Genomic DNA, 23858 nt, shown 5'->3' with positions numbered 1-23858 from the left:
GTCAGCCGAGCCCTGGAAAATGTTACACAAAACAGAGGCAATTCATCTGTGTTCAAGGTTGTAAATGCGTGAGCAAATTAATGATATACAAAAGAACGTCACTGACTAGAAAGATGTATGTGTATAGCAAGATATGTCATACAATGGATAACATAGATCGCTACGGTTATAATTTATAGTACTATACGCAATAATTGTTAAAAAGAAACAAATTAAATACTTATTTCATAGCCCATCTGTACCTTTGATGCGGTTCGTGATACCATGTTTTGTAAAAATCATCATTCATAACATTTTTGAAAACCGTGATAAATAAATCACTATTTATAGCGGGATGCCTCCCTATGTCTTTTACAACGTTTAGACATAATCCAATTCATTCTAAAATATGGAAACAGTTTACACGAAGTAATTAAAGTCCTCCTGTTGTTTTATATTGTATTTTAAGTGTAATTTGATCGAAGTGAATACTTTTTAAACTCATGAGTTATATAGATTTCTTCAGTACTCTTTTCTATGTACACATTTTATCTATAGAGCTCATTGCAATCGCCATAAAACGCTATGTAACACGTGGCAATACAGTTAAATATTGTCACATGAGGGCGCAATGAGTCGCCTCTTGTCATTCACTTCGAAATAATGTCCTTGCAGTAGCAATACTTCCGGATATTAATATCCTGGCTCACATCATAACGCTGTTCTCCGTTGTTGACGTGGTCCATTCGGATTGTCCCCTCAAATAAAGCATGGACTGGTATCGTTTCGATGGTTACCTGATAGTCAATGTCCATGCAATTGATGTTCACGTTAGCCTGTTCACAAAATCCAGGAAGTGATTGGTCATCGTCAGTCAATACTTCCGGTAAATCTCAGTACCTGAAATGACAACAATAGGATGTAGCATTCTGTCGTCCTCTTCACCGATGTAGTGAAGTCTGTGACTTCCAACCTTGACAAAAAATGAAACGTAATTAACACGGTTATGGGTGTGCACTCTGACAGTTTAATATGTGTATGTAACACCTTGTACTTAAGAACATGTTTCTTGTATGATGTTGCACATACTCTGTCATATAGATTTTACGTTGCATTACGATGTAAGTATGTACTTTGAATTATTAGTGCGTACCGAAAATTGGAAGCGCATGTATATTTGTGTGATTGGATCATCCATGAATCGAAAGCGAAAGTCATCTCCCACGTGTCCGCAAGACGTGTGACAATTTATTGCGCACATTCGATCATGTCTAAAAGCTGCAATTATTGCGTGTGTATTGGTTCCACTAGCGATAAACCAAGGTAATCAGTATAAAGCGTTTATTCGATACAGTAGTCTAACATCAAGATATTACAAAAGTACAATCACGATACACACCAAAATATACAGTGAGACGTCCTTTATCAAGGGTTTAACCGATTGGTTTGCAATGTTGACAAGTCATTTCGAATATATATTTCAACTTAATCCTTGATAAGTGTCATAAGTACATTTCATCCTCTCTTAACTACCACGATGTCTCTACAGCCTGCGTGTATTCACGCATACTCATATTCGCGTAACTTATTTAGATTTGTATGACGTTAGGTGGGTATTATTTTTGCCACAGTAAATTATGAGTTATGAGACGAGGCCGTTAGTTATGGGGTCTATGGAACTAAGAGTGAAAGAGCTCTCTCTTGTATTTCAATTATGGCGGCGTCGCATTCGATCGGAGACTCTTCTGGAAAAAAATGTTAACTGCCTGAATACTGAGCCTGAGATTGTACCAAGACTTAGGTAGGATATGTTGGGAGCAAACACGCTACAAAAACTGTTGTTTTGATCAACCCGTGAGAACTTAAGTTTGACGTGATTGGTAGGTGAACCACCGTAACTTTACACAGACAGAAAACCCAAAGTTTATTGATTACAATCGAACGTTGAACATTAACGACATAAATTTTTAAGTCATCGAAACATTCTGACTTGTGCAATTTATACTGTTTTTTGAGAGTGAGAAAAACTTTCATCCTGTGTAGATTATATGCGTAGACGTCAGGGTCACGTTGAATCACCACTTGTAGCACGATGTTGGCTGTTTTGGATATATATATATATATAGTATTCGTGGCTTGATGACTCTTGTTGGATGAATGATTTCTACAATGGCTATTGTCATTTCAACTGTGTTATAGATGTACGGGGCAACGTGCTACACATTGGGAAGACTGTCGTCTATAGTATGTTGTGAAAGTAGGCGGCCATGTCATCTCATTAAAGCTGGCCTCACAAGTATCGTACTGTACTGTTTTAACATTTAAACACTTTTCCATGTTGGTCCACGTGTTCTATGCTGTCTCTCAACTGCATGGCTGTTGGAGGCCGTGCATAATGGTTGCATAATCATCTCTTTTTTCCATCATCGTTTGGAACCTTGTATATCGTTACTGTACACACCTTATAAAGGGAACTTGCATTGTGGTCAATTTTTGTTGGTGGTATGTCTTGGGGTATGCTGACGGATAGTATGGTGTGGTAGTTTAATGTGTATGTGTGATACCTGATGTCTGAGGGATATGGGGGTTGAATTCAGGGAATACCCGAGGAAGTGGGAATGTGTAACACAGACTCGTGCAGCTGTATTCCATTCTTATTTCTACACTCCCACTGATGTCCCTATAGCCTGCATGTATTCCCACAAAGTTATATTCACTTAGAGCGGTATAGCGCCCTCACCAGCAGGTGTTGTTGTTTACTTCTGCTAGTTTTAAGGTAGCCTCATTCGCGGGAGGCTCTGCTGGAAAAGTTAACTGCCTGTCGGAGAGGTTGGTAACAAACATGATAGGAACAATAATAATGGTGTCGTGGTGCATCACTGACCCATGAAGATTTCAAGTTTGATGTGAACCGGCGTAACTTCAAACAGAAAGGGGTTACATGGTTTATCGATTGTAATCAAACATTGAAACAAACAATTATTACTTTTAAGGCATTACAACTTTCTGCCTTGTGCAATTTATATTTTTTGGGGAGCGAGATTTATAGATTTTACATGTAGCATTTATTTATCCCGTAAGAAGCTTCGGGCATATATGCTATATATAAAATATCAAGTTGATTGCATCTGACATCGCAAGAGACAAATTTCCCTAATTTTGGTAATTGTTGTCAAAAATTAAAGATAGCGGTCAAACCACGTGACTGGTCAAATATATGTTTCAACTATTTATCATCGTCTCAAAAACGCGATGACCACTATAGAAAATGCGGCAAAACTGACCAATGATAATTTTGCTTCAGGACTGAGATTTATCAGTGGATTTGAAGAATTTGATTTTGCAGGTTTTTCAGGAAAGGTCAAATGATCACCAAAGATTGTATTGCGAAATATTATAGCACATAAGACGTCAGAAAATAGGAAGGGTCAAAATCGCTATTTCCGGTTTTTGCTAAATCCGGATGGCTGCCAAAATTGATGACCAATTGCAATCAAAATACTGGAAGCATTTTTCTGTATGTCGGTATGTATGCCACGTTTCAGAAAGAATACCCAAAATGCACTATAATTTGATTAATCGAATAATTCTTGAGACGCAAACGAGCCGAAAATTAGTATGCTCATAGTAAATATCGCACAAATTACATTAACACACAATGGTTTCAAAATAAAATAAAGAAAAAGTTATAGAAGAAAAAAGTAAAAAAAAATATATACGATAACAAGCCATGTATTTATGGCATAGTTCCCGTTAGTTATCAAATTTATTTAAGATATATAGTTTTGTTTATAGTATTATAGTTGAAACATAACACATGTCAGAAGGTGGTGTTGATTATGATGATTTTTTAACCTTAAAATGGTTGACATTCCATCATCTTGTATATGATCATCAAACGAGGTATTGCTCCGGAACAGCAATTATTAAAACAAAATGGCCGCCATTCGGCTATTTTGAATCTGATCAGAAAAACAAAATGACGTACATCAAGATTCTATAATGTCCAATGTATTTAGCAAGTTTGAACAAAATCCATAAATTCATCTGTAAACAGCCGCGAAATGCTCGATTATGTTTTTTTTCAGTATAGTATGTGTGAACTTTGAATGTAATCGGTCCAGGCATGTCTAAGATATAGGTACGTACGCACACACACAGGTGTAACCGTTGTTGTGACGCCACACATTGGATTAACGTTTAATATAGTTGAATTAACTTTTAATATAGTTGCGATATGAACTCGATTAAAACGTGTTCCTATTTTTTTGCGAAGCTTAGGTTTAGTAACCGGGGAAGGTATGGTAAAATTATATTAATATTAATATATATTGAACCATACCTTCCCCCTTTAGTAAGCCTAAGCTTCGCAAACTTAAATATTAATAGAAATTATGAAACATTGTGACTCCCCATGTTTGAGGCTCCACTTGTACAAAACTTGTACCACTTTGTTGGTGTGTATCCGGACCACTGCTTCCACTTCTACTTCTATACAAACACACGCACGCACGCACAGATACACAGACGTACGGACACGCGGACGTCAATCCATAGGTCATAAGTCAATACATATTCCATAAGACTAATAAGAGAGACATAACCTTTCGGGCTTGGGCCCCAGCAGTCGGTAATCAAACATTGAAACAAACAATTATTACTTTTAAGGCATTACAACTTTCTGCCTTGTGCAATTTATATTTTTTGGGGAGCGAGATTTATAGATTTTACATGTAGCATTTATTTATCCCGTAAGAAGCTTCGGGCATATATGCTATATATAAAATATCAAGTTGATTGCATCTGACATCGCAAGAGACAAATTTCCCTAATTTTGGTAATTGTTGTCAAAAATTAAAGATAGCGGTCAAACCACGTGACTGGTCAAATATATGTTTCAACTATTTATCATCGTCTCAAAAACGCGATGACCACTATAGAAAATGCGGCAGAACTGACCAATGATAATTTTGCTTCAGGACTGAGATTTATCAGTGGTTTTGAAGAATTTGATTTTGCAGGTTTTTCAGGAAAGGTCAAATGATGACCAAAGATTGTATTGCGAAATATTATAGCACATAAGACGTCAGAAAATAGGAAGGGTCAAAATCGCTATTTCCGGTTTTTGCTAAATCCGGATGGCTGCCAAAGTTGATGACCAATCAAAATACTGGAAGCATTTTTCTGTATGTCGGTATGTATGCCACGTTTCAGAAAGAATACCCAAAATGCACTATAATTTGATTAATCGAATAATTCTTGAGACACAAACGAGCCGAAAATTAGTATGCTCATAGTAAATATCGCACAAATTACATTAGCACACAATGGTTTCAAAATAAAATAAAGAAAAAGTTATAGAAGAAAAAAGTAAAAAAAAATATATACGATAACAAGCCATGTATTTATGGCATAGTTCCCGTTAGTTATCAAATTTATTTAAGATATATAGTTTTGTTTATAGTATTATAGTTGAAACATAACACATGTCAGAAGGTGGTGTTTGATTATGATGATTTTTTAACCTTAAAATGGTTGACATTCCATCATCTTGTATATGATCATCAAACGAGGTATTGCTCCGGAACAGCAATTATTAAAACAAAATGGCCGCCATTCGGCTATTTTGAATCTGATCAGAAAAACAAAATGACGTACATCAAGATCCTATAATGTCCAATGTATTTAGCAAGTTTGAACAAAATCCATGAATCCATCTGTAAACAGCCGCGAAATGCTTGATTATGTTTTTTTTTAGTATAGTATGTGTGAACTTTGAATGTAATCGGTCCAGGCATGTCTAAGATATAGGTACGTACGCACACACACAGGTGTAACCGTTGTTGTGACGCCACACATTGGATTAACGTTTAATATAGTTGAATTAACTTTTAATATAGTTGCGATATGAACTCGATTAAAACGCGTTCCTATTTGTTTGCGAAGCTTAGGTTTAGTAACGGAAGAAGGTATGGTAAAATTATATTAATATCAATATAAATTGAACCATACCTTCCCCCTTTAGTAAGCCTAAGCTTCGCAAACTTAAATATTAATATAAATTATGAAATATTGTGACTCCCCATGTTTGAGGCTCCACTTGTACAAAACTTGTACCACTTTGTTGGTGTGTATCCGGACCACTGGTTCCACTTCTACTTCTATACAAAGACAAGCACGCACGCACAGATACACGGACGTACGGACACGCGGACGTCAATCCATAGGTCATAAGTCAATACATATTCCATAAGACTAATAAGAGGGACATAACCTTTCGGGCTTGGGCCCCAGCAGTCGAGTCGACTAATAAAACACATAACACACTCAAGCAATCGAACTCTTTACCCTACAATTTAAAGAATTTACATTGAAAAAAAAAAACGGACCTGGTTGAATACCGCACCTCGAATTAAATGCTTTTCAACGTATAAACCAGTACTATGAGGTTATAACGAGAATACTGCAAAGAATGCATTAATAAGGCAGTACGGTGATCTTATCGACGGACGCGACATGTTCGTGCTAACCTCATTATCGTTGTAACCATGCCAACACATATATATATTCATGTTATTTGATTCGTAACTGAACTTTATTTATTGATTTACGCATTGCTCGATTGTTGTTCGTACATTTTCGGTACATGTCATATCTAGTTACTATATTAAAGCAGGAGGGTCGTCACCTGCGCACGCGCGGGAATTGAGTCCCAAGCAACGATAACATACACGCTAAAAACTCAAAGGCTCGTGGGTTGTAAACAATGACACGCTATGGCCATCTGACGCATGCGCAGGTGACGACTCTCCCACTTTAACCATTATTAAGCAATTAATATTGCGTTTCTTCCTGTTTACAGAGTTTTCGTGACTTAAACAAACACAAATATGATTTTATATTCAGCCATTTGTAACCTGAGCTCGTTGATTGGATCATTTGAATTAGACCGTTGGAGCAAATTTGTAACCTCTCCTTCGACTGACTATGCTTCATGATAATCCGTACTGGGAAAGTCCCACGCGTGAGCGCATTGCCTGTTATAATCACTGTTGTTTCGCTATGCAATAAGTGGTAAGACACTTAAATTATGCCACATAAAATCGTCTTTCATTATCATTCACTTCGATTCAATGTTGTCTTTGCAGTAGCAATACTTGGCAATATCCGGATATTTGTCAGATATACACTTAGGTTGGCTGCCATACATATTGATACGACTAATATCTTGGCTCACATCATAACGCTGTTCTCCGTTGTTGACGTGGTCCATTCGGATTGTCCCCTCAAACAAAGCATGGCCTGGTATCGTTTCGATGGTTACCTGGTAGTCAATGTTCATATCATTGATGTTCACGTTAGCATGTTCACCAAATCCAGGGAGTGATTGGTCATCGTCAATACTTCCGGTATATCTCAGTACCTGAAATGACAACAGTAAGAATGTCTTCGTCGCCAATATAGTGAAGTCTATGACTTCCAACATTGATAAAAAAAATGGAACTTGATTAATACGGTAATTAGGTGTTTAACAGTGACAGCACAATATGTAAAGTATATTAGCTTGTCATTGTGAACTCTCGTTCTTCCGTGTGTGATGTGGAACATACTTAGTAATGCACGGTATATGTATTGTATTGTAATGTAACGTAATACCTCATCACTGTGAACAATATTTTTTCGTGTGTGATGTGGAACATAGCAATGCACGGTATGTGTATTGTATTGTGGTGTAACGTGATACCTTGTCATTGTGAACATTACGTGTGTGTTGTGGAACATACTTAGTAATGCACGGTATGTGTATTGTTTCCCCACACTAACGAAAAAATCTTTTGTCTTCTACTGACTTCCTGTAAGCAAGTGTGGGTGGATGTAGTCATATAGCACTAATACTTCATACCAACTTGCATTTTAAAAACAGTTTTATGTGGCATAATATTTGAGGCAAACATTTGAAATCACGGGATATGACCATTGCAATTATTTTTTTTCACGCTCTCTTATTTATATTTTTTTTATTTTTTCTTGAATGTGTCAACGTTTGTTCCAGCTAAAGCTCGCGTGCATTTTTTTATTTTTGGTGATTGGCTTGCGTTTTCTTAACAAATTTTCCACCCCTATAATTTTAAACATAAAATACATAAGTTATTACAACAATGATTAACACGTTTTGATTTCGAGCGGGAGGTAGGTTTGAATTTCATTGCCCACTGTTGAGTCGGTAATATATTGAGTAAAAACTGTCCAGGTCACCAAACATTATAATACAACACCTTTTCCTATTCAAATTTGCTTGACAAATCTCAATTAAACTGTTACATATTCTATTTTAGGTACTGTTACCAGAAAATTACAGAGAAAGACGAGAATGTTTTTATACAGCTTGGAAAAAACAAATAAAGAACCAAGGAGGAGATGAGTAAGTGTTAATTTATAGTTTTTATAATTTTGAATTCGTTTTATTCAAGCTTGATAAAATAGCAGTAATAATAAATATAGTGTTAGTTATAAATAACATTTCTATCATTGCAGCTGACGGAATGTCGGGAAAAGAAGTTAAAGAGGAAGAACAAGAGATGGTGACGAAAGATGTGGACATGTCAGATGAGGAAGACGGCGAAGAAGATCGGAAAGGAATGTTCGTTGTGAGGTCTCCGACATTCAGGTCATGTCACTGAACGACTTGATTTTGGATTAAGACAACCGAGTGGCAAGGAGGCAACCGACCCACATGCTCCAGAAATAAGTAGGACCACCATGTACCTGTCAAACCCCACGTGATTGCCCTAAGTTTTGATGACCAGCGTGATTTTTTTTTGATTCCTACCCAACTGAACCCTTTCAATATTTTTAGCTTATAACTGGAATTTTATTTCTTTTGTTTCATTGAATTTATAAATTACTTGACATTAAATGCATTAATTGTTGAATTTAGTTATTTCTGTTAAAGAAGTCCACTAAATTTAAACCACTTGAAATGAACCTATTTTTCACCTTCAATTAAATTGAAATTAAAACCCCATATGATTTATTTATGTATGATTTGTGTACTTGTAAGTGCGTGTATTGTTATTACAAATAAATACTTAATCACTTGAATCACAAATGTCTGTATTTTATTTCCACCTTTGCAATTACCCAAAAACAACTCCTCAGTATTAATTAACACGAACTTGCATTAGTTGCAATGTGTTATCGTTGACCGTAGATCTACTGTAAACGTTATTTCCGATTATGAACTGTTCACGTTGCCCTAGTCCTACTTGTGTTGAACATCGAGTGGCCAAATATTTCATTGTGAATCACCTCCCGCGTTTGATTTCCTGTGGTATGCAATCTAGTCTGATGCAAGTTACGGGAGAACAGTCACTTGTAACTTACAGATAAAAAAGGGTTAATGCCTCGTTGCTGGTCCTGTGTTCATAAAAAAAAAAACGTCTGATCACTGGGGTGGCCATGGGTGTGGCAATAACCATTTCTTTATCTTTACATGTATATGACTGTAACAGGAGCTCGTGATATTGCTAGGTTGTTGTATTGTGTTTATAAACAAAATACTAGTACCTAGAAAAATTACATGCACGTGCGGCGCCCAAGAACCAAATTACTACGTGAATGATTAACCGGAAATGAAGCATGACCTAAAATATGTGACCTGTATGCAAATGTTCCTTAAAAATCAGCCAATAGCATGCGCTATAAATATGCCGAGTATACGCAAAATATACGTAGATCTACGTCGATGTTAATTGTGTGCACTGGTTTATTGCGTGACCGTATACGCTACGTATACGTCGATCTGCGTCAGTATTAACTCTGTGCAGTGGTTTATCACGTGTCCGTATATACTACGTATACGTAGGAATACGTTAGACAGCATTGTTCTGCATTAGGTTTACGTTAATGTGCGCACTGTATACTTCCGGTCTCCGTAAATACACTGCTGTGTATATTTACGTATCAGTATGTTCCGAATGTGTGAATATACGTTGCGTATTCCCCGTACATACGTTGAATGTACGTGTGCGCTTACTAACGTATATCTTCGAATATCGGGAATATACGTGTGCGAATACGCTAATGTACCCGCCGTATACCAACGATTTTGCCCAGTGTACCTTGTCACTGTGAACATTACGTGTGTGATGTGGAACATACTTAGTAATGCACGGTATGTGTATTGTATTGTGGTGTAACGTAATACCTTGTCACTGTGAACATTACGTGTGTGATGTGGAACATACTTAGTAATGCACTGTATGTGTATTGTATTGTGGTGTAACGTAATACCTTGTCACTGTGAACATTACGTGTGTGATGTGGAACATACTTAGTATGCACGGTATGTGTATTGTATTGTGGTATTTAGAGAAGCAGTCATGTAACGTTACGTCTCGGATTCTGAGATAAATCTCTCAGCCAATCAGATTGTTTTAATTTTAGCCTATCACAGGCGAGATGTTATTGACCTATCGTACACATTCCCGCCAATTTATATTTATGTTACGGTTGCTACTTTATAGAGTTGTGTTTTCTATCACGTTCGTTCAGAGAGTATATAAACTCAGAATTTGTGTATTTCACCAGTGTTCATCTGTTGTTACTACTTACTATATCAGTCTATCTGGCAATAAACCACCACTGTGTTTTTTGCATACAACTGATCTGTCTGGTTCTGTTCCGGTATAGTCTTCCCGAATCTTACCCCGGGTAGTTAACTGCTACACACTACATTTACTCCCCAACATTTTGGTGCCGAGACCAGGATCAACAAGCAAGATGCCGGAGACAGAACAATCCGCCGGGCAAGGAGAAAACGCCAATGGTGATCCACAAGCTGCAGCGTTACAGAAACTAAAAAGATCGCGTCGAGGTCAACGCTCACAGATGACCAGACTATTCAACAAAGCCGATGCACTCACGGCCAAGTACGAAGAAGACAGCGCCGATAAACAGACCACGCTCGACACGCTGGAAGGGCTTAATGATCAACTTACAAGTAAGTTCCATTTACTTGCCGACCTAGAAGTTAACATTTTGGACCTCACCTCAGACGAAGACTTTGATGCGGAAAACGAAACGTCCGGTGACTATCAAGCTGATATATATGAACGCAATCACAATATCGCCATGTTTGTGAGAAAGAACAGACTGAAGACGACGCCTGAGACAACAAACAGCAGTAACACTCAACCACATCCAACGCGAAAAACAGTCGCGCTACCAAAGATCGAATTACAAACCTTTTCCGGTAATGTTTTAGAATGGGCAAGTTTCTTTGATATCTTCAAGTCATCCATTCACTCTGACACTACCTTAGACAACATTCAACAGTTTTTGACTCCCATGTGCGAAGCACAAAATGGGAGTCTTTGCAGTTAGTGTGTCTGTATGTGTGTGTGTGTGTATGTGTGTATGTGTGTGTGTGTGTATGTGTGTATGTGTGTCCGACTGTTCCACTGCTATCTCAAGAACCATACATGGGTTTTTGATGAAACTTGGTGCATAGATGATCTGGGCCAATGCGCAGATTTGATTAGGTTTTGGTAAAAATCCATGCTCGTTAATTACCTAATTTGCATGATAATTAGCTAATTTTTAGCTGTTCTATGACTGTTCCATTGATATCTAAAGAACCACTCATTGGATTTTGATGAAACTTGGTACATAGATGCTCTGAACTAATGCTAGATTTTGATTAGGTTTTGGTTAAAATCCATTCTCGTTAATTACCTAATTTGCATGATAATTAGCTAATTTTTAGCTGTTCTATGACTGTTCCACTGATATCTAAAGAACCACTCATTGGATTTTGATGAAACTTGGTACATAGATGCTCTAAACATATGCGCAGATTTGATTAGTTTTTGGTAAAAATCTGTGCATATTAATTACCTAATTTGCATGATAGTTAACTATTTTTTAGTGGTTCCATGACTGTTCCACTGATATCTAAACAACCACTCATTGGATTTTGATGAAACTTGGTACATAGATTTTCTGAACTAATGCTAGGTTTTGATTAGTTTTTGGTAATAATCCGTGGATACTAATTACCTAATTTGCATAATGATTAGTCAATTTTCGGTTTTTCCACTGATATCTCAAGTACTAATCATCACATTTCAATGAAACTTGCTACATAGATGTCATATGACACTGCACAGACCTGATAGTTTTTATGGTAATATCAGTACATGTAATTACCTAATTTGCATAATTAATTAATTTTCAGCTTTTGATATAAGTAGTGAGCATTACATTTCAATGAAACTTGGTACTTACATACTCAAGGACTATGCAGAGATTGATTGTTTCGGATAAATATTTGTACATATTAATCACCTAATTTGCATAATTAGTTAATTGTCAGCTTTTCCACGGGTATCTCAAGTACTAATCATTGCATTTCAATGAAACTTGGTTCATATATCCTTTAGGACTATGCAGAGACCTGATTAGTTTCAGGGTAAATAATTGTGCATATTAATTACCTAATTTGCATAATTAATTTTCAGCTTTTCTACTGATATCTAAAGTACTAATCATCACATTTCAATGAATATAAAATTATGCAGAGACCCAATTAGTTTTTGGTAAATATTTGTGCATATTAATCACCTAATTTGCATAATTAACCAATTTCCAACTTTCACACTGATATCTCAGGTACTACGGTAATCATCACATATCAATGAATGTTTATACATGGATGCTGTAGGACAATAGACAGACCTGGATAATTGTGGGTTAAAATCTGTACATATTAATTACCCAATTTTCATAATTAACCAATTTTAAGCTTTCACACTGATATCTAAAGTACTAATTTCCATTTTAATGAAACTTAGTACAAAGATGCTCTAGGACAATGTACAAACCTAATTAGTTTGGGGTAAAACTCTGTTCATATTATTTCCCCAATTAGCATAATAATTCATAATTTTTTGGTTCTAATCACATTTCAATTAAACTTGGTACATAGAGTTTTTGTTACATTGCGCAGACCTCATTAGTTTTACAATCAAATCTGTTTATGTTAATTTTCTGATTTGCATAATTAGTTTTCAGCTAAGTACATGTAATTTCAAATTATATTTAATGTGTCTCCAATACTCTCAGCACATGGGAGTTCTTTCTAAGCTTTCTTTGATTTTATTTACGAAGTATGTTGAAAGATGAAGCCGCAAGAACTGTCGGCGGTTTGACGCTGACGGATGCTAACTACTCACACGCAATCGAGCTACTAGAGGAAAGATACGGACAAAAGCATCAAATTATTGACGCCCATATGACTGCGTTATGGAATCTAAGTAAACCCGTGGATGACGCGAACAGTTTGAGTCACTTCTATGACTCACTCGAGAGTCACGTCCGAGGACTACAATCGTTAGGGGAGGATGAGCTTACCTATGGCGAACTTTTAGTTCCTATGATAAGAGAGAAACTACTCCAAGCATACGCAAACAGATTGCCAGAGATCATGGTAGTTCAGCCTGGACCTTACCTGACATACGCAAAGCAATTCTACGTGAAATAGACACACTGCAAGTCGGTAAGCCAATAGACGGTTTATTCACCATGAATGATACATTGCAGCCGGAATTAACCGCTGCGTTTCACACAACAGCACATTCAACGAAAAAGAGACCGCAAACTTGTCCCTTTTGCAAGGGTACGCACTTCGCATCGAACTGTACGATAATTACTGATACACGTAATCGAAATACTCGTGTCGCGTCTGCAAGAAACGCCATCATACCGCTCTACACTATGACGCGAACAAGCCTTAACGGTCATCTACATCGTCAACTACTACTTCTGAAATCACCGTGACCCTGACCAAAGCCAACCCTTTGCTAAATAAGAAAACCGCCATTGGACCCGTGCTGTTGAAAACCGCGGTTGTGCCGATATCAGCCGGGAACGGAAATCCTATACGCGCTGTTGTTCTTTTCGATGAAGGGGCAAATATGACATTCACAACAGAGAAATTTGCCTGAGAGTTGTCCGCGAAAACGACACGCCGCGAGCACATCAAACTATCAACATTTGGCGACAAAACGTCCAATGTACGCGCCATGGCATTCACTGAGTTAACCGCACATGAATTGAATGGAAATACCTCGACGATCGACGCAATGATTATACCTGAAATATCTTCGGACTTGACTAATCACATTTCCCAGGAAATTCATAACATGAGCCATTTGAAGGGATTACATTTCGCTCATCCAGTTTCTGATGATGAGAAACTTCCTATTGATATATTAATAGGGGCTGATCAATATTGGAATTACGTTGGATCTCAAGTAATTTCTGGTATGGTCGGTCCAACCGCCGTATGCTCCAAATTTGGATATTTGCTCTCCAGGCCCTCTGGAACTACTAATACAGTGGATTCTAATGTACGCATGCTTCACGTGATTTCTACTCCGGACAATTATGTTACCAAGAATACTATTGTAACGGAAAATGGCCGCGAAATTGTTGATAACGTGGATATTCAATATACTCGCCGAGGCGACGACGCAAAAGTCCAAAATGTGTGGGACTTGGAACTAATTGGAATTAAAGAAAGTCCGGAAACTGACAAACGTATAAGCTACGAATCGTATAGAGACACGCATCTGAGGGTCAACCAAGGAAAATACGTCGCACGATTACCATGGAAAGAGGATCACCCACCACTGCCGACGAACTATAGTGTTACTGTGAACCGTACACGTAACATGATTCGCCGACTAACCCCCAAGGTCATCAAAAAGTATGATGACATCATCGCCGAGCAACGACGTCATGATTTCATCGAGGAAGTTAACGAAGACGATACAAGTATCGGACACTATTTACCGCATAGAGCGATAAAGAAGAACTCGGCAACTACACCCATTAGAATTGTGTATGACTGCAGTTGTAGTCAGGGTGCTAGCTTTCCGAGCTTGAATGACTGTCTACAAACCGGCCCATCGTTGATAAATGACCTACCAGCCATTCTACTAAGATTTCGCTCAAATAACATTGCATTAACGAGTGACATTGAAAAGGCCTTTCTGAATGTTAGATTGGAAGAAGACGAGAGGAAATTCACGAAATTTCTGTGGCTGTTAGACGCGTCTGACCCAGAAGGTAAATTCATAACATTACAATTTAAAACAGTATTGTTTGGCGCTGTTTGCTCGCCATTTATCTTAAATGTGGTTATAAAAACGCATTTAGATGCCAACAACACACTTTCTACAGCCAAAACATTAAAGAACAATATTTATGTTGATAATGTGATCGATGGTGTTGATACTACGGAAAATGCCATAAAATACTATAAAGAAGCCTACAAGCTAATGACGACGAGCGGATTTAAACTCAGGGCGTGGTCTTCTAATTGTGAACAATTGAACGAACTTTCCAAACGCGACAACCTCAATGAGCCCGCCGAAACTGTGTCTGTTTTGGGAATGCGATGGTCGACAAAATCGGATAAGTTGACCTACCCCAAAGTTAATAATGTACCGCTATTAACTGATCTAATTACGAAACGCGACGTTGTCAGTTTCACTTCCGCGTTATACGACCCGATTGGTTACCTAACTCCAGTCCACGTTAAAGCCCGGTTATTCATACAGTTGTTATGGAAACTCGAACTAGGCTGGGACGAACCGCTTAACTCAGACCTATGTTCGATGTGGATGCATATCGCTGAGGATCTAAACGATGCAAGAAATATTCAGGTGAAACGTCAATATTTCCCTGAAGTCAATCCTGATGCCGAGTTCGAATTACACGCTTTCGCCGACGCCAGTCCCAAAGCATATGGTGCGGTGATCTACCTAAGATGTGCACAACAAACTTCCTTTGTGATGGCGAAAACCAGAATCGCGCCAATGTCCGAAACTACGCTACCAAGATTGGAACTTATGGCAACATTAATTGCTACACGTCTCAGTAAATATGTCAAAGATGCGCTATCTGACACATATAACATTACTAATTTCTATTTGTGATCGGACAGCCAAATCACGCTTCACTGGTTAAATAGTGACAAGAAACTGCCGATCTTCGTGAAAAATCGTGTGGATGAAATTTGTGAATTTCAGTCTACTAGGAAATATTGTCCCACCGAAGAAAATCCCGCTGACTTACTAACCAGAGGGATTACCTACGAAAACCTGGAAAATTCTGATTTGTGGTGGAAAGGCCCAAAATGGCTACCAACAACAAGCGATTGGCCGAGTTGTCCTGCCTTTGATGCAAATGTATTGCATTCTGCGATTGAGCCAAATGAAACTGATCTAATTAACCCACGCACGAGAGGTGGGGTCAATGAACTACCTGCCCACGATGTTGGAATTATCACTACTCCAGCACGGGAAAATACTATTGATAATCAATCGTACGCTGTTACTAATCCTACTTATCGGGGAATTCATCGTATTATGGATATTTCCAGATATAACGATTTGGACAAATTATTACGTGTGACCAGCTATGTGCTACGTTTTATCAACCGGATTAAGTCTAACGATATAAACACTGGAATGATAACCGCTGATGAACTGAACCGCGCTGAAAATATGTGGGTCAAACATATTCAACGTCAATACTACGGCGATACAATCCAATCCGTTAAATTTAATTTAACTCGATGTGCTCCCATCGTTCAACAACTGAATTTGTTCGTGGACGAAGATGATATACTCCGCTGTGGGAGTAGAATCCATAATGCTGCATTATATTTTGTGACGAAATTTCCAGCATTAATACCCTCGCATCACAAACTAACGGACATGATCATTTGGAAAGCACACAATCTGATGTGTCATGCAGGAGTTCAATCTACAGTGACGCATATACGACAGAAATATTGGATACCTAAAATACGGATTATTGTGCGTAACGTCATTCATAAGTGTGTGAAATGCAATAAAGTTACAGGGAAACCGTACGCAAACCCAGTTCAGGCACCGTTGCCGAGTTACCGAGTGAATATTGTCCCTGCATTCACTATAACTGGTGTAGATTTCACGGGAAATCTATTTACGAAATCAGCTGATGGAACACGCGATAAAGCGTACGTTTGTTTATTTACTTGCGGGGTGACACGTGCGATTCACCTCGAACTTGTGCCTGATTTGTCAACAAAAACGTTCATGCACGCATTCAGAAGATTTGCTGCCAGACGTTCACTTCCAAGTCGCATGTTGTCTGATAATGCATCGACCTACATTTCCGCGGCTGATGAAATTCGCACACTATTTGATACACCGGAAGTCCGAGACTTTCTCGCTGCACACCGAGTGCAATGGACTTTTATACCGAAACGTGCCCCGTGGTATGGAGGTTTTTGGGAGAGATTAATTGGGCTAACAAAAAATGCTATTAAGAAGACACTGGGTCGAGCGTTAATAACATTCGACGAACTCTCAACATTAGTAACAGAAATTGAAGCCGTTCTCAATGATCGACCCCTTACGTACGTGTCATCAAGTATTAATGACAACATAGCATTGACTCCGAATCACCTACTTCACGGGCGGACATTGACCTCATTACCATATATCGAAGTCACTGACGACGAAATACGCGATCCTACTTATCAGTTCTCAGACCACCGTGAAATGAATAATCGTTATGTCCACTTGTCAAGATTACATGCTCAATTTTGGCGAAGATGGTCGACCAAATATTTGACTGCCCTTCGAGAGAGACACCCAACTACAGGAAGTAAAGGGAATACAATAAAAGTTGGAGATGTTGTGATAATCCACAGTGATGTGGATAAACGCCAGAAATGGCATCTTGGCACCGTAACCAAATTAGTTTACGGCAACGACCAACTTGTGAGATCCGCTGAGTTAAATACAGCTAACGGACCTACCAATCGGCCGATACATAAATTGTATCCGTTAGAAGTTGTTCCCAAGGAATTAACGTCGCCTGAAAGTAATAATCAATCAGATGTTAGATTACCTGCAGAGACAATACAAAATATTGGACTAACCGCTGACAAAGATGTCACCACCACCCAGATGACTGGTGACACTATTCCTAAGCGACCAACCAGGGATTCTGCCGTGGCAGCCCGAATAAGAATTGCTGATTTAATGTGACTTTCGAAATTTCAATTTCATTTTCATTATTATGTTTGTATTCGTAATATTCAACCAAATAAATATGGACAGTCGGCTGAAATGCCTTCCGTGGACACTTATTTACTTGAATCTTTTATCCAATACCGTTATTATTGTTCGAGGTACATGATTTCATTGATAATGTAGTAGACATACATTTTCATATGTTTTTATTTTTGAGGCGCGGAGAATTTAGAGAAGCAGTCATGTAACGTTACGTCTCGGATTCTGAGATAAATCTCTCAGCCAATCAGATTGTTTTAATTTTAGCCTATCACAGGCGAGATGTTATTGACCTATCGTACACATTCCCGCCAATTTATATTTATGTTACGATTGCTACTTCATAGAGTTGTGTTTTCTATCACGTTCGTTCAGAGAGTATATGTACTCAGAATTTGTGTATTTCACCAGTGTTCATCTGTTGTTACTACTTACTATATCAGTCTATCTGGCAATAAACCACCACTGTGTTTTTTGCATACAACTGATCTGTCTGGTTCTGTTCCGGTATAGTCTTCCCGAATCTTACCCCGGGGAGTTAACTGCTACACACTACATTTACTCCCCAACATGGTATAACGTAATACCTTGTCATTGTGAACATTATTTTTTTCGTGTGTGATGTGGAACATACTTAGTAATGCACGGTATGTGTATTGTATTGTGATGTAACGTAATACCTTGTCATTGTTGTGAACATTAGATTTTCGTGTGTGATGTGGAACATACTTAGTAATGCACGGTATGTGTATTTTATTGTGATGTAACGTAATACCTTGTCATTGTGAACATTAGTTTTTCGTGTGTGACGTGAAACACACTTAGTAATGCACGGTATGTGTATTGTATTGTGATGTAACGTAACACCTTGTCATTGTGAACATTATTTTTCATGTGTGATGTGGAACATACTCAGTAATGCACGGTATGTGTATTGTATTGCGATGTAACGTAATACCTTGTCATTGTGAACATTGGTTTTTCGTGTGTGATGTGGAGCATACTTAGTAATGCACGGTATGTGTATTGTATTGTGATGTAACGTAATACCTTGTCATCGTTGTGAACATTAATTAGATTTTCGTGTGTGATGTGGAACATACTTAGTAATGCACGGTATGTGTATTGTATTGTGGTGTAACGTAATACCTTGTCATTGTTGTGAACATTAGATTTTCATGTGTGATGTGGAACATACTTAGTAATGCACGGTATGTGTATTGTATTGTGATGTAACGTAATACCTTGTCATTGTGAACATTATTGTTCATGTGTGATGTGGAACATACTCAGTAATGCACGGTATGTGTATTGTATTGTGATGTAACGTAATACCTTGTCATTGTGAACATTATTTTTTCGTATGTGATGTGGAACACACTTAGTAATGCACGGTATGTGTATTGTATTGTGATGTAACGTAATACCTTGTCATTGTGAACATTATTTTTCATGTGTGATGTGGAACATACTCAGTAATGCACGGTATGTGTATTGTATTGTGATGTAACGTAATACCTTCTTGTCATTGTGAACATTGGTTTTTCGTGTGTGATGTGGAACATACTTAGTAATGCACGGTATGTGTATTGTATTGTGATGTAACGTAATACCTTGTCATTGTGAACATTATTTTTTTCGTGTGTGATGTGGAACATACTTAGTAATGCACGGTATGTGTATTGTGATGTGATGTAACGTAATACCTTGTCATTGTGAACATTATATTTTCATATGTGATGTGGAAGACACTTAGTAATGCACGGTATGTGTATTGTATTGTGATGTAACGTAATACCTTGTCATTGTGAACATTATATTTTCATATGTGATGTGGAAGACACTTAGTAATGCACGGTATGTGTATTGCATTGTGATGTAACGTAATACCTTGTCATTGTGAACATTATTTTTTTCGTGTGTGATGTGGAACATACCTAGTAATGCACGGTATGTGTATTGTATTGCGATGTAACGTAATACCTTGTCATTGTGAACATTGGTTTTTCGTGTGTGATGTGGAGCATACTTAGTAATGCACGGTATGTGTATTGTATTGTGATGTAACGTAATACCTTGTCATCGTTGTGAACATTAATTAGATTTTCGTGTGTGATGTGGAACATACTTAGTAATGCACGGTATGTTTATTGTATTGTGGTGTAACGTAATACCTTGTCATTGTTGTGAACATTAGATTTTCATGTGTGATGTGGAACATACTTAGTAATGCACGGTATGTGTATTGTATTGTGATGTAACGTAATACCTTGTCATTGTGAACATTATTGTTCATGTGTGATGTGGAACATACTCAGTAATGCACGGTATGTGTATTGTATTGCGATGTAACGTAATACCTTGTCATTGTGAACATTGGTTTTTCGTGTGTGATGTGGAACATACTTAGTAATGCACGGTATGTGTATTGTATTGTGATGTAACGTAATACCTTGTCATTGTGAACATTATTTTTTCGTATGTGATGTGGAACACACTTAGTAATGCACGGTATGTGTATTGTATTGTGATGTAACGTAATACCTTGTCATTGTGAACATTATTTTTCATGTGTGATGTGGAACATACTCAGTAATGCACGGTATGTGTATTGTATTGTTATGTAACGTAATACCTTCTTGTCATTGTGAACATTGGTTTTTCGTGTGTGATGTGGAACATACTTAGTAATGCACGGTATGTGTATTGTATTGTGATGTAACGTAATACCTTGTTATTGTGAACATTTTTTTTTTCGTGTGTGATGTGGAACATACTTAGTAATGCACGGTATGTGTATTGTGATGTGATGTAACGTAATACCTTGTCATTGTGAACATTAGATTTTCATATGTGATGTGGAAGACACTTAGTAATGCACGGTATGTGTATTGTATTGTGATGTAACGTAATACCTTGTCATTGTGAACATTATATTTTCATATGTGATGTGGAAGATACTTAGTAATGCACGGTATGTGTATTGTATTGTGATGTAACGTAATACCTTGTCATTGTGAACATTATTTTTTTCGTGTGTGATGTGGAACATACTTAGTAATGCACGGTATGTGTATTGTATTGTGATGTAACGTAATACCTTGTCATTGTGAACATTATTTTTTTCGTGTGTGATGTGGAACATACTTAGTAATGCACGGTATGTGTATTATATTGTATTGTGATGTAACGTGATACCTTGTCATTGTGAACGTTATTTTTCATGTGTGATGTGGAACATACTTAGTAATGCACGATATGTATATTGTATTGCGATGTAACGTAATACCTTGTCATTGTGAACATTGATTTTTTGTGTGTGATGTGGAACATACTTAGTAATACATAGTATTTACGTTGCATTACGATGTAATATATTACCTTGTCGTTGGGTACACTCATGTCTCCACGTGCGATGTTGTGTATACTCAATAATGCACAATGTTCTCTGGCTGGTTCAGTTATATCGTTAACACGGTTTATAAGTGCTGCAGCAGATCTGCGAATCTGTGAGTAAAGAATTTGGATAACAGTTATGTTTTAGAAATACACGTTCTTCAAAATATACATATAGATACTAATTTTAATTTACTCTCAGCTGTAATATAAATTTAGTGAATAATATGCTACATGTACAGCAGCACATAGTAATTTTTGATGCAATAATAAACCATGGAAAGATTATGTAGTTTGAATTAGTAGTGCGTACCAAAAATCAGAAGCGCATGCGTTTTAGCGAAAGCGAAAGTTACATTCCACGCGGCCGCAGGACGGTAAGAGAGGAGATTTTCACTTACACATCAAGCACGACATTGTACTAACCTCCATAGAACCAGTTGACATAGGAATCCACTTCAGACATGTACACCAATGAGTGTCAACTCCAGCGTCTTCACAGGTGCGTGACAATGGGATCTTTTTAAATAAACTAATACCTCGTCCACTCACTGTGTCATTAGAGTAATCTAGAACATGTTTAAATGTTGCATGTATGTCGAATGGTGTGGTCAGTTTTTCAGCGTTTTCCTGTAAATGTTCATACATCTCTGGATGTGAATCTCGCAACTTCTTCGGTATGAAAACACTCATAAATGGAAGTCTTTCTTCTAGCTTCCCCTGCATTGTATTTCTGATACCGGAGTACCTCGCACCGTGGTCACCGAAGAGGAAGTGTATGGTGTTTTCTAGGTGTCCTCCCTCGTACAGCGATTTTAAGTAACGTTGTAAATCGCTGTCAGCCCAGCCCAGATTGTTGATGTTGTCATGTGATAGCTCAGTCAAAAACATGAAACCAAATTTTCTAACCCATGGATCGTATTTAGTTTGAAATTCTTTAAGGTAGTTAAACATTACATCGTGTTCTCTTCTGGCACCCTCGCATATTTTGGGGTTCACAATGCAATTGTAATCTGGGGTGAGATCGACAGACTTCAACCAATATGTTCTCATATAATGATCTGTTGGCTGCTCATTGAATCCCACGAACTGTCGATTGAAAGAGCTGATATGTGGCGAGTCCTCTGCTAGTAAGGTTACGTAACCTCTTTCTTTGTATTTCTTCCAAACAAGTGGATACACCTCTACAGATCGGGCGCCATCATGACCTTGTCGAGTTTCGGGCAAATCTTCCCACTTTTCCCCAGTTAACATTGGTATTAGGGCTTCAGAAGTAGCGTCCCCAACGATGTTATAGCCCTCAAGAACCACTGCTTCCATTATTTCAGTCAAATATCGATAAGATTTAGGCATCTGTCGAAGAAAATTCATGTGGGAAGTTGACTCTAATCCCAAAGCGATGATATTTACATCTAGCGCCGTCTTTGGCATTGGATTTGATGTCTTCGCCCAGTTCAACGCGTCATGGTTAGGTGCAATTCCTGAGTGCATTTCATAATTCACAGAGTCGAAATCATTTTCCATGGCGTCAAAGACGCACACGACGGCGACATAGTCCATGGCTATTTTGTCAATCAGAAGGAAATCCTTGCGGAAATCCGTCCCATTTTTGAATTTTGTAACTGTGGTGTTGCTAAAATACGTGATGGCATCGTCTTCACGTAGCACATAGGAGTAACTACATAAGGTTAAAGTCCTACCTGCCAACACTGTGTGATTGATGTAAAGAGAGCCTGTCTCGGTGAGGTAGGTTAAATCGGCATGCCCATTTATTGACTCGCAATTTAACGGTTCTTTGACTTCAATGAGATGATTTATACTACGATGATATGGGTTTAATTCAGGAATTTGACAAACTGGTTCATTTTCAATATCCAATGAAGTATGTTGACTAGGTATGTCCCCTTTCATCGATCTGGATTTTACATTGTTTTCATTCTGTGTGTTTGCCGTTGTATCAGTCGATGATACAAGTTTTTGTACGTTTTTAAAACTATGTTCGTGTTGCTCGTCCTTCTTAATGGCATGGCTAAGCTCTCGGCTGTCATCAATGGAAATATTTTTATTTTCCACAGTTTTTCTGTTGATGACGTCATTTTCATAACGTCCACCAGGACGTCCAACATGTTGCCAATGATTTTCTTCAAATCTTCGCACCGGGGATATCACGTGGTCATTGTACGTAGTTTTGTCACAGTGACACGTACACTGCACGGGAGCCGGTGGACCCAATTGCTGCATATTAATTAATATCAACACAATTCCAATCGCAGTGATGATAACCAATAGTGGTCGAGATGACGTCATAGTGTCCCTATTCCAGTTGTATACATGAACTTAACTAGGATG

General features: G+C 37.8%; 1 protein-coding gene across 1 annotated transcript; it reads right to left on the bottom strand.

The window, feature by feature from the left end:
* Positions 1 to 6552: 6552 nt before the first annotated feature.
* Positions 6553 to 23816, bottom strand: LOC100371256 (uncharacterized). The gene is made up of 3 exons (XM_002733898.3): positions 21936 to 23816; positions 21495 to 21620; positions 6553 to 7402 (listed from the first exon to the last, which is right to left on the bottom strand). The coding sequence occupies exons 1-3, from the start codon at positions 23814 to 23816 to the stop codon at positions 7100 to 7102; spliced, it is 2310 nt and encodes a 769-aa protein (XP_002733944.3). The 3' UTR covers positions 6553 to 7099.
* Positions 23817 to 23858: the final 42 nt, after the last annotated feature.

The sequence above is a fragment of the Saccoglossus kowalevskii genome, chromosome 11 (genome assembly GCF_978046115.1).
Source record: "Saccoglossus kowalevskii chromosome 11, keSacKowa6.1, whole genome shotgun sequence".
Classification (NCBI taxonomy): Eukaryota; Metazoa; Hemichordata; class Enteropneusta; family Harrimaniidae; genus Saccoglossus; species Saccoglossus kowalevskii.
Note: the sequence above shows the minus strand (reverse complement) of the source record. Positions and strands in the feature narration are given on the sequence as shown.